General features: G+C 44.9%; 1 protein-coding gene across 2 annotated transcripts in view; it reads right to left on the bottom strand.

Moving 5' to 3' along the window:
• The window catches only part of clec19a (C-type lectin domain containing 19A), a 52,707-nt gene that overhangs the window by 10,359 nt on the left and 23,409 nt on the right, over positions 1 to 18,939 (bottom strand). For both annotated transcript variants that reach the window (XM_060840097.1, XM_060840095.1), the window contains exons 3-4: positions 18,629 to 18,722; positions 12,287 to 12,419 (exon numbers count right to left, since the gene is read on the bottom strand). In XM_060840097.1, the coding sequence (XP_060696080.1) occupies positions 12,287 to 12,419; positions 18,629 to 18,722 (227 nt within the window). The remainder of the gene's footprint in view (positions 1 to 12,286; positions 12,420 to 18,628; positions 18,723 to 18,939) is intronic.

The raw sequence follows: 18,939 nt of genomic DNA, 5'->3' as shown, positions 1-18,939 counted from the left end.
CTGCGTAACCTTGTACATGAATTGCAAAAAACTAATAAGCAATTACAGCAGGTAATACGACAACCAGAATTTTGGCATTACTTGCTAAAGGAATAAAGTATTAAAAGTAGGGAAGTGTTGCTGCAAATGTACAAGGCATTAGTGAGACCATGTAGGAGCAAATTACTGATGAAGGGCTCTGGCCCGAAACGTCGAATTTCCTGTTCCTTGGATGCTGCCTAACCTGCTGCGCTTTTCCAGCAACACATTTTCAGCTCTGATCTCCAGCATCTGCAGACCTCACTTTTTACTCGGAGCAAATTACTGCAGGTGCTGGAATCTGTACTGCAAACAGCAAATGCTGGAAATCACAGTGGGTCAGGCAGCGTCCATGGAGGGAGAGCAAACTAATATTTTGAGTCAAGATGATTCCAGATGGAGTGAGACCAAATATGAAAACTGCTTACAGTGTTGGTCCCCTCATTGAGGAATGATGTCATTGTCTTGGAGACAGTTCAGAGAAAGTTCACAAGATTGATTCCCAAGCTAGGGGATTTGTTTCATCAAGGGAGATTAAGCAGTTTGGACCTATACTCTCTGGAGTTTTGAAGAATGAAAGATGATCCAATTGAGATGGGTGGCATGCTGGCTCAGCTGTTAGTGCTCCTACCTAACAGCACTTGGGTCCTGGGTTCGATTCCAGCCTCGGGTGATAGGAGTTTGTGTCTGCGTGGGTTTCCTCTGGATGCTCCAGTTTCCTCCCACAGTTTAAAGATGTGCGGGTCAGCTGGATTGGCCATAGGAAATTGCCCATAGTATGCAGGTTCGGTGCATTAGTCAGGGGTAAATGTAGAGTAGGAGGGGGATGGGATCCTCTTTAGAGGGTTGGTGTGGGCTTTTTAGGCCCAATAGCCCTTTTCCACACTGTAATGATTCTATGAGATGTATAAGATACTAAAGGAGATTGACGAGGGAGATGGAGCGAGGATGTTTCCGCGTGTGGGACAACTTAAACCAGAGGTCACAGTTTTTGGATAAGGGGCAGCAGAATTAAAACAGGGATAGAGAGAAATAACTTCTCTCAAAAGGCTGTGAATCGGGGGTGTGAAAGTTCCACAGCCTGGATCGATGTCCTGAGCTATATTCCCTCCAGCAGTCTATTTGTACGCACAGAAAGGACCCCGTGCTATTGCATTTGTATTTTCTGACCGTGTGACAGAGTTGTGGTGTACTGGCATCATTTCCTGCCCACCGTTTACTATTCAGAATTATAGATTCTGAAAGAGTACTTTGCTTTAAAGTAGAGGAACTTCAATGTTTATCATCAGCAAGTTTTGGTCAGACTTCCCAAGGTGATGGAGGAGGCCATTTGGTCCATCAAGCTTGCTGCACCATTCAAGAAGACCATGACTGACCCTCGGGCTCAGCAGCATTTTAACATGCTGTGCCCCGACCCTTGACATCTTTAATATCTAGAAATCTATCGACCTCTGTATTCAGCCTGCCCAAGAATGGCCTTTCCACAGCTTTCTGGTGCAGAGATGACCAGATTCACTATCCTCAGTGAGGAACCTCCACCTTATCTCAATCCTAAATGGCTGAGCCCTAATTTTGAGAATGTCTCCATCTCGATTCCAGAACTCCTCCCCGAATCTACCCCACCAAGCTCTGGGGAAATGGCCAAAGTTTCAAGGAAGTCTCTTCGGATTCTTCACAACCTGAGAGAACACAGGCCCAGTCTTTCTCAATCTGCTCATAGGATTGTGCTTCTGTCCTGGGAATGTGGACTTTGTTATAAATTACAATAAATATTTCTGTCTTGAGACATCGGTTCAGTCATTTTTAATTTATCAGTTTTTGAGCAGTTCTATTTCTTTATCTTTGCTGCTCATTGGAAAATGCCCCCAGGATGTGAAAGACTATGAGCAAGTAATTAAAACAGAGTCAAAGGAGATGGTGCCAGGGGCTGGTTTGCTGCTCGGGAACATGTGAAATGTTGTTCAACCCAGTGGGAGCTTTCCACATGGAGGAGGTAATTTGAAATGAGAGTCAATGTCCGGAACTTTCAATTGAGTGATCATAAAGTGAATAATATTAGAACAATGTTTTCCTGATTTTTCGGTGCATTCAATAAGACATAGCAAACTGGAGAACAGAGAGCCTGATGTCAGTGGTGGGTAAGAGAAGATCTGAAATATAGGCTTTACATGTATTTGGAAAGGCAAGGACTGATTAGGGATAGTCAGCATGGCTTTGTGTGTGGGAAATCATGTCTCACAAACTTGATTGAAGAAGTTTGGGCGGCACAGTGGCACGGTGGTTAGCACTGCTGCCTCACAGCACCAGAGACCGGGTTCAATTCCCGACTCAGGTGACTGACTGTGTGGAGTTTGCACGTTCTCCCTGTGTCTGTGTGGGCTTCCTCCGGGTGCTCCGGTTTCCTCCCACAGTCACAAAGATGTGCAGGTTAGGTGAATTGGCCATGCTAAATTGCCCGTAGTGTTAGGTAAGGCGTGAGTGTTGGGGTATGGGTGGGTTGCGCTTCGGAGGGTCAGTGTGGACTTGTTGGGCCGAAGGGCCTGTTTGCACACTGTAAGTAATCTAAACTAATCAAGTGACCAAGAAGATAGATGAAGGCAGAGCAATAGGCATTATCCACACGGACTCTTTGGCAAGGCTTTTGACATGGTTAGTCAGGTTAGATCACATTGGATCCAGGGAGACCCAGCCCAAATGATCAGTCCTGGGCCCACTATTGGTCATAATTTATATAAATGATTTTGATGAGAATATAGTAGGCATAGTTTGCAGGTACAGAGGTAAGTTTGCAGATGACACCAAAATTGGCAATATAGTGGACAGTGAAGAAGGTTATCTAAGATTATAATGGGATCTTAATCAGCTGGGCCAGATGGAGTTTAATTTAGATAAATGTGAGGTGTGGCATTTTTGCCCTGGGGAGTGTTATCAGACAGAGAGGCCTCGGGATGCAGGTACATAGTTCCTTGAAAGTGGCATCATAGGTAGGATGGTGAAGAAGGCATTTAGCATGCCTGCGTTCATTAGCCAGAGAACGGAGTACAAGAGTTGGGACACCTTGTTACAGCTGTGTAATACATTGGTAAGGCCATATTTGGAATTCTGAGAGCAATTCTAGTCACCCAGTTATTGGAAGGATATTATTAAATTGAAAAGCTGTAAAAAAGATTTACAAGGATGTTGTAAAGCTATAGGGAGAGGTTGAACAGGCTGGGGCTGTTTTCCCTGGAGTGTCGGAGGCTGAGGGGTGACCTTACAGATGTTTATAAAATCATGAGGGGCATAGATAAAATAAATAGACAAAGTCTTTTCCCTGGGATCGGGGAGTCCAGAACTAGAGGGCATAGGTTTAAGGTGGGAGGGAAAGATATAAAAGGGACCTGAGGGGCAACTTTTTCACGCAATGGTTGGTGAATACATAGAATGAGCTGCCAGAGGAAGTGTTAAAGGTGATCTATAGCTGTTTGTTATTTGTTTGTGGGATGTAGGTGTCGCTGGCTCTGTTAGCGTTTATTACCTGTCCCTAGTTGCCCCTTGAGAAGGTGGGGTGAGCTGCCTTCTTGAACCACTGCGGTCCATGTGCTGTAGGTAGACCCACAATGTTCTTAAGGAGGGAATTCCGGGATTTTGACCCAGCGATACTGAAGGAACAGCGATATATTTCCAAGTCAGGATGGTGAGTGGCTTGGAGAGGAACTTGAAGGGGGTAGTGTTACCCATGTATCTGCTGCCCTTGTCCTTCTAGTTGGAAGTGGTTGTGAGTTTAATAAATGTGTAATAAATTGTGTAATAAATGTCCTCACTCTGTGATGGTAATAAGGAACATATCAACATATTTTAATGAAATACCTTTGTTATTTTAAAGAAAAGGTTTTTACTGGTTTGCTGGACATTACTTTCATGCTCAGCATCAAGAGCGATTTCTATAAATAAACCTCACTCCCTCCGGACCACACTCCAAGGAAATGAGAAACAGAGTAAGATGCAATTCAATGGAAATTAGCTAAGCAGGAGAGGTGAATGAAGGGAAATGTTCATTATTGTAACCTGGTTCAGAGTTAAAGGCCACTGCACACTCTTTAGAATCCAGGATAGATGCTGCTGGAGTTTAAACAGAGAGACCTGCTGTTCTCAGTTTCCTGGTGGAGATGGCTCAGGTTCTGTTATGCCCTGGCCAGCATTAGCAGCTCCACATTGGGGATGTGACAGTACAGAGAGAGACATGATGGGGATGTGACAGTACAGAGAGAGACATGATGGGGATGTGACAGTACAGAGAGAGACATGATGGGGATGTGACAGTACAGAGAGAGACATGATGTGGTGTTGGACGGGGATGGACAAAGTTAAAAATCACACAGCTCCAAGTTATAGTCCAGCAGGCCTACTTGGAAGCACTAGCTTTCAGCAGATAACCATTGTCTCCAGTGAAAAGATTAAAAGCGGCTCCCATTGGAAGTGATGGGGATTGATTTACTCCACACACTGAGGTTTAAATGCACGCTCTGTTCTGACGGCTTCTCATCTGTTACTTCATCAAAACCCTTAAGCAAAAGGGTTTCCTTGTCTACTTGCCTCTGCAGGGGTATACATCCCACACAGTCATTCTATTTATCAGGGACTTGCGACAGTGGTGAGTGTGACTGAAGCTCTCGGTTTGTAGCTCACTATGTAGAGGAGCTGGTGTTGGACTGGGGTGGACATTCACATTCAGGACTTTGTAGAGGAGCTGGTGTTGGATGGGGTGGACATTCACATTCAGGATTTACACCAGACAGAATCAAAGAACAAATGGAGTCTGTCCTGCCTGTCCCTGCTCTCTGCAGGAACAACCCAGCAACTCCCACTTCCCTACCTTTTCCTATTAACCCTATAAATCTTTTCTCTTCAGATACTCATCAAGTTCCTGCTTAAAAGTTCCATTTGAATCAGTTTCTGCTGCACTCTCAGCCCATGTAACTCCAGACACCACACCACTCACTGCATGCAACAGGATTTTCCTCATCGTCATTCCTCATTTAGAACCATACAGACAGTAACTCACCTCCTGACTCCCTGAAGCCTGTCCATCATCTACAAGGGCACAGCAGTTCAGGCAGCTTTAAAAGCTTTTATTCCTGATGAAGGGTTTTTGCCCGAATCGTCGATTTCCCTGCTCCTCGGATACTGCCTGAACTGCTGTGCTCTTCCAGCACCACTCTGATCCAGAATCTGGTTTCCCGACTCAGGCGACTGACTGTGTGGAGTTTGCACGTTCTCCCCGTGTCTGCGTGGGTTTCCTCCGGGTGCTCCGGTTTCCTCCCACAGTCCAAAGATGTGCGGGTCAGGTGAATTGGCCATGCTAAATTTGCCCATAGTGTTAGGTAAGGGGTAATGTAGGGGTATGGGTGGGTTTCGCTTCGGCGGGTCGGTGTGGACTTGTTGGGCCGAAGGGCCTGTTTCCACACTGTAAGTCTAATCTAATCTAATCTGCAGTCATTGTTTTTCCCTACCATCTACAAGGAACAAGTCAGGAGTGTGATGGAATACTGACCCAGCCAGCAATGCCCACATCCTTTGAATGAAGAAAGTAAAAAAAAATCATATCTGACTCTCTTGCCAATCTGTTTAAATTTCTGTCCTCTGTTTCTCAGCACTTTCACCAATTGAAACAGGGTTTTCCCTCACCATTCTGTCAGTTCTATCATGATTTTAGTTGTCTGTCTGTATGTTCTCCCATGCTCCCACTGAGTGAGAGTTGATGTTGGGAGTGGAGTCCCTCAAGCTCAGAGAGATGGTACCTATGGGGCAATGTTGATGAAGTGCTTGATGACCCAGTGCCTTTGTGATTCAGTGTACACTCGAGAGGGTGATACTCCGTGTAGCTTCATCACTGTCAGAAACATCCTTTAGCTTTAGCTGCATGACTGTCCTGGTTGCACATCGCTCCATGGAGTATATCCAGACAAACACGGAACTGACATGGAGCTGACATGGAACAGACATGGCACTGGCATTGTGATGCTCCAGGAGCTGATGTATGACTGTTACAGTTACAGTTGACGCTCGGCTGTTTCACAAACACTCGCCTCACTCCCAGCACCAACACCTCCTCAGGATGCCACTCATTGTTGGAAGAAATAAGGGATTTTAGAACAATCCAAGATCCCTGACAGACACCTTCTTCAATACTTTCCCTGTGCTGATTTATTCTGGTTGCCATAGCAACATGTTCCAATCAGTTAGATTAGATTAGATTACTTACAGTGTGGAAACAGGCCCTTCGGCCCAACAAGTCCACACTGACCCGCCGAAGCGCAACCCACCCAGACCCCTACATTTACCCCTTACCTAACACTACGGGCAATTTAGCATGGCCAATTCACCTGACCCGCACATCTTTGGACTGTGGGAGGAAACAGGAGCACCCAGAGGAAACCCACGCAGACACGGGGAGAACGTGCAAACTCCACACAGACAGTCACCTGAGTCGGGAATTGAACCCGGGTCTCAGGCGCTGTGAGGTAACAGTGCTAACCACTGTGTCACCGTGCCGTTGTTCGGGACTTAGCCACCCTTTTGAGGGCAAAAGGAACGGAGTCAAGAGACCTCACGATATGATTCCTGCATTTACAGGATACAGACAATTCAGCATCCCAATGATGAACTCTGCTTCAGATCAATGAGAATGGAAAACCTCTTCACTTTCTATCGCTCCTGCCCCTCACCATAGGGGGCCCACTGTCATTCTGCTCTATGCTGGTACATTGGGGGGTTGGGAAGGGAGTTGGAAATCACCCTTTCGGGACTTCCTCCTCCCATATCCCAAAATCATAGAATCATAGAATCCCTACAGTGTAGAAACAGGCCATTTGGCCCAACAAGTCCACACCAACCCTCCAGAGAGCAACCCACCCAGACCCATTCCCCTACCCTATTATCCGATAGTTACCCTTGACTAATGCACATAGCCTACTCATCCCTTGTCACTGTGGGCAGTTTAGCATGGCCAATTCACCTGACCTCCACACCTTTGGATTGTAGGGGGAAACTGAAGCACCCAGAGGAAACCCATGCGTTTAATAGGAGAATGTGAAAACTCCACACACACTGCAGGAAGCAAACTGCTGCAGGAAGTTCTCAATGTAAATGTGGGAGGGGGTAATGATGCTGCTCTGCTGGCTGCATGATTATCTGTGAAATGGCAGCAAAATATTGATAAGGACATGAAAACACTTCTTCAATTTACTCAAGCCTTTGAAAGTAATGACCTGTAAAAGTGTTAGCATTTCATCTAAGAGTGCGGAGGCTGCAGATGAAGAGGATACATTTTCCCTTGATCAGGTGATCTGTATCCTGCTCTTGTTGGTTTTTGGAGCAAGATTTTTTGCTTCCTCAGTGTTGAAGAAAGAAGTTAGCGCCCTTTATTCAAAGGGTCTTGAACAAATGGAGGTCTCTTTATTTCAGCTTGTGTAACCACATTCAACATTATCTTTAGCTGGAAAAGTGACTGGAGCTGACTTTGGAGGAAGAGGGATTCAACAAGGCTAATATAATTCATTCTCAGACACTGTAATTTTAATTACAATGGAAATATCTCAAAATCCTTTTTTAAAAGTAAGTTGGACCTTCACTGAACATCTGTCCACCATTATATCTCTGTGACTATTCATTGTGATTTTCAAAGTTCTACTCAAGAGCCTTAATTATTAATTATTTCTTCATGGGATATGAGTGTCACTAACTGGCCCAGTATTTATTTCCCGTCCCTAGTTGCTCACCTTGAGAAGGTGGGGGTGAGCTGCCTTCTTGCATCACTGCAGTCCATGTGCTGTGGGTTGACCCACAATGCCCTTAGGGAGGGAATTCCGGGATTTTGACTCAGTGACACTGAAGGTGATATATTTCCAAGTCAGGACGGTGAGTGGCTCGGAGGGGAACCTGCAGGGTGTGGTATCCCCATGTACCTGCTGCCCTTGTCCTTCTAGATGGAAGTGGTCGTGGGTTTGGAAGGTACTGTCTGAGGATCTTTGGTGAATTTCTGCATCTTGTAGGTAGTACACAGTGCTGTTACTGAGCGTCAGTGATGGAGGGAGTGGGTGTTTGTAGATGTGGTGCCTATCTAGAGGCTGCTTTGTCCTGGATGGTGTCAAGCTTCTTGAGTGTTGTTGGAGCTGCCCTCATCCAGACAAGAGGGGAGTATTCCATCCCACTCCTGACTTGTACCTTGTGGGTGGTAGACAATTCCATGAATATGAACTGCATCCCAGGCTGCTGTGGGAGGAGTGGCAGGAAATTGCAGGGGCTCTGACACCAATTTTTAATTCCTCTCTGGCCACTTGGGGTTGGAGGGGGGCCGTAGGGTTGGAGTGCCTGAGGACTGGAGGATGGCTAATGTGGTTCCACTTTTCAAGAAAGGTGGTAGAGATGAATCAGGAAATTACAGACTGATGAGTCTCATGTCAGTGGTAGAGAAACTATTGGAGAAAATTCTGAACGAGCGAATTAATACCCACTTGGAAAGGAATGGGTTAATTAGGGATAGTCAGCATGGTTTTGTCAGAGAGAGAGAGAGAGGTTATGCCTAACCATTTTGTTAGAACTTTTCAAAAATGTGATCAAGTGTATGGATGAGGGAAGTTCAGTTGATGTCATTTATATGGATTTTAGCAAAGCTTTTGACCATATCTCTCACAGGAGACAGATTGAGAAGGTTAAAGCCCATGGAATTGAGAGGAACTTGGTGAGATGGGTCACAAACTGACTTAGTGATATGTCACAAAGGGTAGTGGGAGAAGGCTGTTTAAGTGACTGGAGGCCTGTATCCAGTGGTGTGTCACAAGGATCACTATATTGGGCCTTATTGTTTGTCATATACATAAATAATATAGATGAAAATGTTGGGGGAATGTTAAGCAAATTTTGCAGATGTCACCAAGTTCGGTAAGTTAATTAATGGTGAAGTAGATGGTTGTAGGTTAGAGGAAGATATGGTTGGGTTAGTCAGATGGGTAGACCAGTGGCAGATGGTATTTAACCCAGATAAGTGCGAGATGAGACACTTTGGAAGAAGAAACAAGACGAGGGAATATTTAATGAAAGGCAGGACAGTGGGTGGCTCAGAGCGACAGAGCGATCGTGGGGTAATTATTCACAGATCTCTAAAGTCGGTAGAGCGTGTGAATAGGATAGTTAAGAAGGCAGGTGGGACACTTGCTTTCATCAGTCGTGCATAGAGTATAAGCGCACAGAGGTAATGTTGGAGCTGTGCAGAGCGTGGGTCAGGTCACAGCTGGAGTACTGTGTGCAGTTCTGGTCACCTCACTGGAGAGGGTACAGAGGAGGTTCAACAGGATGTTGTCTGGGATGGAGATATTGAGATATAAGGAGAGACGGGATGGACTTAGATTGTTTCCTTTAGAGCAGAGAGGACTGAGGGGGGACATGATTGAGGTGGATAAGATCATGAGGGGTATGGACAGGGTGAATAGAGAGCAGCTGTTCCCCTTGGCTGAGGGGTCAATCACGAGGGGGCATAGTTTTAGGGTAAGGGGCAGGAAATTCAGAGGGGATTTGGGAAAAAAAGCATTTTCACTCAGTGAGAATCTGGAATGCACTACCTGGGAAGGTAGTGGAGGCTGGAAATCTTACAACCTTTAAAAAATATTTGGATGAGTACTTCAAATATCATAATGTCCAAGGATATGGGACAAGTGTAGGAAATTGGGATGAAAGCACTTTTAGTGATAGATACATCAATGCAGACTCGATGGGCTGAAGGCTGTGTGAACCGATATATGGTGTGTCTGCAACAGGCTTTGGGGAACGGGGGAGTCTGAGTAAACTGGCCAGGAATTTTCCAGAGATTCATGTCACTTATTTTAATGGAGAATGGATTGTAGGTTAGAGAGAGTCAAGGCTCACAAAATTGCTGCCTTCTTTTTCTAAAAGCTTTTAAAACACAGAAACACAAGATGACAACCTTGTTTGGAAGGCAAAGGCACTTTAGCCAACGTGAAGACCCCCAGACAATCCAGCCAGATTTCTGCCTCCAGTCAATTTAACTGCCCCAGTGACAGCTATTAATCCTGGCATGTCCTTCACCAGTTTACAGAAATCTGCAGGAAAATCAGACCTCATTTCACTTGTCACAGTCATAAAAACATAGATACAGGCCCTTTAGCCTCAAATATGAAGCACTTTTAGCTCATGATTGATCTGCAGATTATCTCCATCTATCTGCCTTAGTCTAGTTCTTACTGAACAATGATCAAGTGTATTTATTGTGGAAAATATCTTCAAATGGAATGGTATCCAAAAATGACCTGTGGGAGCATTACTAACTTTGAAAATTCCTTGTGACATGGATAGTGACATGAGTAATCTGAGTCCCAGTGGAATAAATAAATGTGAGTTACAAACATGGAAACAGGAACAGAAAGAGGCCATTTGTCGCTGCAAGCTTGTTCTGCCATTCATTATGATCATGGCTAACCATCCAACTCAATGGTTTACTCCTGCTTGCCCCCCTCACCCCACCCCCAACCCGCCCCCTCCAGATCCATTGATTCTTTCAGCTTGAAGAGGTATATCCACTCCTTCCTGAAATCATTCCATGTTTTGGCCTTGACTGCTCTGTGCAAGTGAATTCCATTGGCTCACCACTCTCTGGGTCAAGACATTTCTCCCTATCTCAGCCCTAAAAGCTTTACTCCTTATCCTTTTATTGTGATCCCTGGTTCTAGACTCCCCTGGTCATCTGGAACATCTTTTCTGCATTTACTCTGTCTGGTCCTGTTTGAATTTTATAGGTTTTTATGAGATTTCCCCCTTACTCTTCTGAAGTACAGTAAACATAATCCTAACAGATTTCAAATCACCTTAAATGTCAATCCTGCCATCCCAGGAAACAGTCTGGTGCATATTCACTGCACTCACTCCATCGCAAAAGTATTCTCCCTCAGATAAGGAGACCAAAACTGCACAGAGTCGGCCTGGTCTCACCAAGGCCCGAAATAACTGCAGTAAGACATCCCTGCTCCTAAACTTAAATCTTCTCACCACAAAGGCCAACATACCCGTTTGCCTTCTTTTCCACCTGCTGCACCTGCATGCTTACCTTCAGCATGGGATATAACTTGCCTCCTGTTTTTGCTACCAAAGTGGATAATCTCACATTTAGACACATTATACTGCATCTGCCATACATCTCCCCCCTCAGCCAATTTGTCCAAATCACATCAAAGCATCTCTGCATCTAGCTCCCTCTCCCACCCAGCTTTATGTCATTCACAAATTTTGAAATATTACATTTTGTTTGCTCATCTGAATCAGTAATAAATATTGTGACCACCTGGGTTCCAAGCTCTCATTAGTCACTGCTAGCCGTTCAGAAAAAGACTTGTTTATTTCCACTCTATATTTCCTGTTTGCCAGCCAGTTTTCTATCTCAATGCCATGTACTCTAATTTTACACCTAATCTGTTATGTGGGACTTCTGAAAGTTCAAATAAACCAATAACCAGTGGCTTCCCCTCATCAACTCTATTAGTTACATCCTCCAAAAATTCCAGCAGATTTGTCAAGCATAATTTTCCTTCTGCAAATCCATGCTGACTCTGTCCAAGCCTGGCAATCTTTTCCTAATGTTCTATTAAATCTTTTATCACAGACGTGAGCATTTTCCCCATAACGGACATAAGTCTGACTGGTATATATTTCCCAGTTTTCCCTCCCTCTTTTCGAAAGTAGAGACATTACATTAGTTACCCCCCCCAGACTGTGGGGGCTGTCCCAGAGTCTATACCACCTTGATAGTTGACCACCAATGGACCCAGTATCTCTCGGGGTACTTCCTTCAGTATCTGGGATGCAGATTATCAGACCCTGGGGATTTGTTGGACTTTAATCCCATCAATTTCCCTGCTGAGTATCCTGATGAAGAGCTTATGCCTGAAACGCTGATTCTCTTGCTCCTCGGATGCTGCCTGACCTGCTGTGCTTTTCCAGCACCACACTCTCGACACTGATCCCCAATATCTGCACTCCTCATTTTCTCCCGAGCACTACCAGTCTTGTTTTGCTTCTATTTCAAATTTACAGGGTTTATTTTGCTATTAGATATTCCCATGATTCCTGTTTTTCATCAAAATTTAATAACTTTTCTCAAATTTGGAGACAAGTGGAATTCATCGAGCATTACCACTGGATTTTCCCAAAGTTTGACGTCCCTCCTAATTTCCCAGCAAAGATTCCGTTAGTCTGACATTATTTCAGAGAAAGTGCTTACCACTGCTTTGCCGGAACCATATCTGGCCGCAGTCTTCCTCCTCCTCTGTTAGCTGGGTTCCATCATCAGGTTGGTTGCGATCCCAATAATTATAGTCATACGTTGTCCCATCAGTCCATTCAAAATCCCCTTCCTGCCCAGAATTTGGAAAGGAATTGAAGATCATTATTTATTAACATGTCTACACAAATAACCACTTGCAAATAATTACTGCCCCAAAACGACAGTGCAGGAAATCCATAATTTACTGGTGCTCTCCCAAGTGAGACCAGGAATCGGTTAAACTGGCTTCCAGCCTTAAACTGGGCATTCCTTCAGAGCGGTCTCAGGTACAGAACCTTCGAATGTACTTTACAAGAGTAACAACAAAGAATATCATTCAGTCAGAGGCTATCACTATCACGGCACTCACACCCCAGCCTGACGGGACTCTGGGCAATTCCATCAAGAATACCATGTCGGTGACAGTGATTACAACTCTGTGACCTTTACTATACTCATGGAGAGTGATAGGAGCAGTATGGGAAAGTATTTAATTGTGGGAGGGGGACGTACAATGTTATCAGGCAGGAACTGGGGCACCTAAATTGGGAACAGATGTTCTCAGGGAAATGCAGGACAGAAATGTGGAGGTTGTTCAGGGATCACCTGTTGATGGTGCTGGACAGGTTTGTCCCACTGAGGGAAGGGAGGGATGGTAGGGTGAAGGAACCTCGGGTGAGAAGAGAAGTGGAACATCTAGTCAAGGGTAAGATGGAATCTTACTTAAGGTTGAGGAGGCAAGGATCAGACAGGGCTCTAGAGAGTTACAAGGCAGCCAGGAAGGAACTGAAGAATGGACTTAGGAGAGCTAGAAGGGGGCATGAGAAAGCTTTAATGGGTAGGGTTAAGGAAAACCCCAAAGTGTCCTACACTTAAGTGAGGAACAAGAGGAAGGCCAGAGTGAGGGGAGGACCGATCAGGGATAGTGGGGGGAGCTTGTGCCTAGAGTTGGAGGAAGTAGGGGAGGTCCTTAATGAATACTTTGCTTCAGTATTCACTACTGAGAGGGACCTTCATGTTTCTGAGGACAGCGTGAAACAAACTGATATACTGGAACAGGTTGATGTTAGGAAGGGGGATGTGCTGAAAAGTTTGAAAAACATAAGGATAGACCAATCTCCTGGGCCAGATGGGATATACCCGAGGTTATTATAAGAAGCAAGGGAAGAGATTGCTGCGCCTTTGGGCGATGATCTTTGTGTCCTCACCATCCACTGGAGTAGTGCCAGATGATTGGAGGGTGGCAAATGTTATACCCTTGTTCAAGAAAGGGAATAGGGATAATCGTGGGAATTACAGACAAGTCAGTCTTACGTCAGTGGTGGGCAAAGTACTGGAGAGGATTCTGAGAGACAGGACTTGTGATTACTTGGAAAACCATAGTTTGATCAGAGATAGTCACATTGGCTTTGTGAGGGGCAGGTCATGCTTCACAAACTAATGAATTCTTTCAGGATGTGACAAAACACATTGAAGGTAGATCAGTGGATGTGGTATATATGGATTTTAGCAAGGTGTTTGATAAGGTTCCCCATGGTAGGCTCATTCAAAAAGTAAGGAGGCATGGGATACAGGGAAACCTGTCTGTCTGGATACAGAATTGGCTGGCTCATAGAAGACAGGGAGTGGTGGTAGATGGAAAGTATCCCTCCTGGACCTCGGTGACCAGTGGTGTTCCACAGGGATCTGTACTGGGACCTCTGCTCTTTCTGATTTTAATAAATGACTTGGATGAGGAAGTGGAAGGGTGAGTTAGTAAGTTTGCTGATGACACAAAGGTTAGTAGAGTTATGGATAGTGTGGTGGGCTGTTGTAGGTTATAACAGGATACTGACAGGATGCAGAACTGGCATGAGAAATGGTAGATGGAGTTCAACCTGGAAAAGTGTGAAGTCATTCACTTTGGAAGGTTGAATTTGAATGTGGAATACAGGGTTAAAGGCAGGATTCTTGGCAGTGTGGAGGAACAGAGAGATCTTGGAGTCCCTGGATGTCCACAGATCCCTCAAAGTTGCCACCCAAGTTGATAGGGCTGTTAAGAAGGTGTCTGGTGTGTTCAATAGCGGGGGGATTGAATTTAAGAGCTGTGAGGTTAAGCGGCAGCTCTATAGAGTCCTGGTTAGATCACACCTGGAATATTGTGTTCAATTCTGGTGGCCTCATTATAGGAAGGATGTGGAGAGGATGCAGAGGAGATTTCGCAGGATGCTGTCTGGACTGAAGGGCATGTCTTATGAAGAAAGGTTGAGGGTTCTCAGTCTTTTCTCATTGGAGCGGAGAAGGATGTGCGGTGTCTTCATGGAGGTGTACAAGACCTTAAGAAACATAGATAGAGTGGATAGCCAGAGACTTTTTCTTAGAGTGGAAATGGCTATCACAAGGGGTCATAATTTTAAGGTGATTGAAGAAAGGTTTGGGGAGATGTCAGAGGTAGGTTCTTCACACAGAGAGTGGTGGGTGTGTGGAATGCCCTGCCAGAGTGGTAGTAGAGTCAGAGACATTAGGGACATTTAAGCAACTCTTGGACAGGCACATGGAAGATAGTAAAATGAAGGGTATGTGGGTTAGTTTGATTTTTAGAGTATGATAAAAGGTCAGCACAAAATCGTGGGCTGAAGGGTCTGTACTGTGCTGTGTTGTTCTATGTTCTAAGATGTGGGGTCTGGTTGAGACTAACTGAGCTTCCAACCTGGAAGGCGAGAACTCAGTTGTGAGCAATGTCTTATCTGAGGACCCCATTCATTGAAGACTGTGAACATCTTCCCTCTCTAAGGTTGGAAAGGGGGAGTTGTGGGATGCAGCAAACATGGAGTGGGATTTCTCCCATCCCACTAACCTTGACCACATTCCAATATTTATGTTCTGATCTCTTCCCTACCCAGAAATCTTTGGGGCTCAATTTCTTTAGCCTCTCATTGCCTCTTGTTAACACCAAGTTCTGACATCTCTCGAAAACCACAGCATTCAATATCATATTGTCACCGGGTTTCTGATTTGGAAGAGAATGAACTTTCATTCCTTTCCATCAGTTATGTGGCAAAGAAACAACGCAATGGTTGGCCAATCAAAAAAATCCCACAGAGTAATTTCATTTTGATTGAGTAGCTAATGTACATCAGCACCATCAATGCTCAGTAGCAGCAGTGCGTACTATCTACAAAATGCACTGCAGAAACTCATCGAAGATCCTCAGGCAGTACCTTCCAAACCCACAACCACTACCATCTGGAAGGACAAGGGCAGCAGATACATGGGAACACCACCCCCTGCAAGTTCCCCTCTGAGCCCCTCTTCATCCTGACCTGGAAATATATCGCTATTCCTTCAGTGTCGCTGGGTCAGAATCCTGGAATTGCCTCCCCAGTGGCATTGTGGGTCAACCTTAAGCACATGGGCTGCAATGGTTCAAAAAAGTAGCTCAAACCCACCTTCTCAAGGGGCAACTAGGGACGGGCATAAATGCTGAGCCCAGACAGTGATGCCCACAGCCCACGAGTGAATAAAAAATCTAAATGTCTGCTGGTGCTGGTTTGATGCGATGACAGAGCAATTCCTGTCCCTTCTTTCTGACTTTTATCTGAATCCTATTATTTCATATGATTTCACATTTCTCCTCCTTCGTTCTGCAGTAGTTTCTGTTCTGATTACTGTCAGTTGTAACTCCTCACACTTGGCCAATCCAATGGATCACATTTTTCTCAGAGTGCCATGTTGAGATTCCCCTAGATCAGCAAAATAACTCAAACCAAGCAAACAATACAATCACCAACTGTGATTGGCTGACTGAGGCATGACAATTAAATGATGAAAATTCGCTCATACAAAAACACCAGAACCTCTTACTTTGGACTGGACTTTAAAGTGCAGGATGGATTCCGTTTCCTGACCACACACTTCTACAGCATTGTGTACAGCATGAGGGGTTTTTGAATTCAGATGGCCCATTTGATTGGGTTCAGGCAAGATCACCGGGCCATTAGTGATAGGATCATACAGCACGGAAACAGATCCCTTGGTCCATGTTCCCAAACTCAACTAGTCCCACCTCCTTGCGCTTGGTCCATATCCCTCCAAACATTTCTTATTCATGTCCTTATCCAAATGCCTTTTAAACATTGTGACTGTACCCACAACCATCACTTCCTCTGTCAGTTCAATCCACACATGAACCACTCTCTGTATGACAAAGTTTTCACTCACGTCCTTTTTAAATCTTTCTCCTCTCACCTTAAAAATATGCCTCCTCGTTTCGAAAGCTCCCACCTTAGGGAAAGGACACCTGCCATTATACCCGAATGATTTTATTAGCTTCTATAAGGTACACTCCAGTTAAAACAGTCCCAGCCCATCCAGCCTCTCCTTATAACTCAAATCTTCCATACCCAGCAACATCCTGGTCAATCTCTTCTGAACCTTCTCCACCTTAATAATATCCTTTCTATAACAGGCTGACCAGAACTGGACACAGTTCTCCAGAAGAGGCCTCACCAACATCCTGTACAACCTTAACATGATGTCCCAACCTCAACATAACGTCCCAATTCCTATGCCCTGGGAAGTGGAAGCTGCCTGACAGGGATCAGTGGCAATGACAGACGGCAGCCATTTTGGGGAGCGCCACTCCCTTGTTGAGAAGAGCAGGCAGCTCCTCGGAGAAACAGTGGAGACAATGGCACTGGAAAGGACAGGGAGATTATCCAGCACCCTAACCCGAGTTAGGTCCCAGAAAGAGAGAGAGTGAAACAGAACATGCTGCAGAAAGAATTAAACAAGAAATAATGTTTCAGGTGTGTGATCTTTGATCAGAATGAGGAAAGTTGGAAGTGGAATAGGTTTTGAGAGAGGAGTAGACAGGTCAAAGTCAGAAGGGAGGTCTGTGAGGGACGGGAGAGACTGAATGATGGTGGAGTTAGTTTTCCAGGATCAGAGAGATTAGGAATTGGGTAAAGAAACAAGGAATGTATCTTGACCAGTGGAACAGCTGAGGGAAAGCGTACATAAGAAAAAAGCAGGAACAGGCGATAACAGGCGAGTGTTATAAACAGGCGAGTGTTATAAACAGGCGAATAATAGAGGAGATATCATAGTCTCTAATCGTTGAACTCAATGTTGACTTTGGAAGGCAGTAATGTTCTGCTCTCGGGCAGACTGGAGCAGACTGAGGACAGAGAGGTCACTGTGAATAAAAGGCCGAGGATTAAATGGATAGGCCACTACCTGCAGCTTACGAGCTAAACCTGAGAATTTCCCTCAGCACAGACACTGCTGGCCTGCTGTGTATTTCCAGCATTTTCAGTTTATTTCAGCTTTCCAGCATGTGCAGCATTTTACCTTTCGATCAAAAAAAATTTGAATGCCAGCAACTTTGCATTCACTTGTTTTAACATCATTCCCAGGACATGGGCATCACTGGCTGGGCCTAGCAGTTATTGCCTGTCCCAAGTTGCCCCTTGAGAAGGTGGGGGTGAGCTGCCTTCTTGAACCGCTGCAGTCCATTTGCTGTGGGTTGACCCACAATTTCCTTAAGGAGGGAATTCCAGGATTCAGACCCAGTGACAGTGAAGGAACGGCAATATATTTCCAAGTCAGGGCAGTGAGTGGTTTGAATGTGAACTTGCAGGAGGTGGTGCTCCAGACTGTTTTTGGGATCACCAAGGTGAAGTTTAAATGTTTGGTTCTGCAGTAGACAGGCTCCTTAATGAGTCGAAAGTGGGCACTGGAGATGTTGGAGATCAGAGTCAAGATTAGTGTGGTGCTGGAAAAGCACAGCAGGTCAGGCAGCATCCGAGGAGCAGGAGAATCAACGTTTCAGGCAAAAGCCTGATAAAGGGCTTCCTGATGAAGGGCTTTTGCCCGAAACGTCGATTGTCCTGCTCCTGGGATGCTGCCTGACCTGCTGTGCTTTTCCAGCAACATTCTAATCTTGACCCAGGCTCCTTAATGAGTTTCTTCAGGAGCTTAAAGAGTTATAGATGAACACAAACTGATTCTCATCGCCCCTCACCGCCTGTCCCTGCTTGCTTTTCCAACATTACTCTCTGTTTTAAGGAACTGAGATTATGAGGCAATTTCCAGCACCTGACTTTCTGACTTCCACACCTGAACTTCCCACAGTCCCTTTGGGAATCCAGCCCCTTATATTTCAATCCATTGTCGGTATTTGGTCGAAATAGGAACACAGACAGAGAATAACATAAATAAGTAGCATTAATTGCCTTGACATTTAGACACTGTGCCAGTTTTCCAACAATTCATTAAATAAATTTTAATTGTCTCTAACTACTTAAGAAATGGACTTACCATTCTGCGATCATGGAGACCTATCCAAATATCAGTCGGTATTCCAGGTACACGACTGTTAACTAAGTCATAAACAAAGACATTCTCTTCCCAGCTGGGAAAGAATAAGAAACAGAGTTTTACAAAATAATGTCACTGTACAGCATGAAACTATGTGAAACAGTATTCCACCTTCAAAAACAACTCAAAGTTATTCTGCAAATCAAAGGGTTTTACCTGAAGCGTTAATAATCGCTAGAAAATCATATTTGGAGCCAGTGTTTCCACTTTGGGGAGATGGAGAGGAACGTGCTGAACATTGGGTTGAGATC

This window comes from Hemiscyllium ocellatum, chromosome 20 (genome assembly GCF_020745735.1).
Source record: "Hemiscyllium ocellatum isolate sHemOce1 chromosome 20, sHemOce1.pat.X.cur, whole genome shotgun sequence".
NCBI classification, from domain to species: domain Eukaryota; kingdom Metazoa; phylum Chordata; class Chondrichthyes; order Orectolobiformes; family Hemiscylliidae; genus Hemiscyllium; species Hemiscyllium ocellatum.
This window is presented reverse-complemented; position numbering and strand designations above follow the sequence as displayed.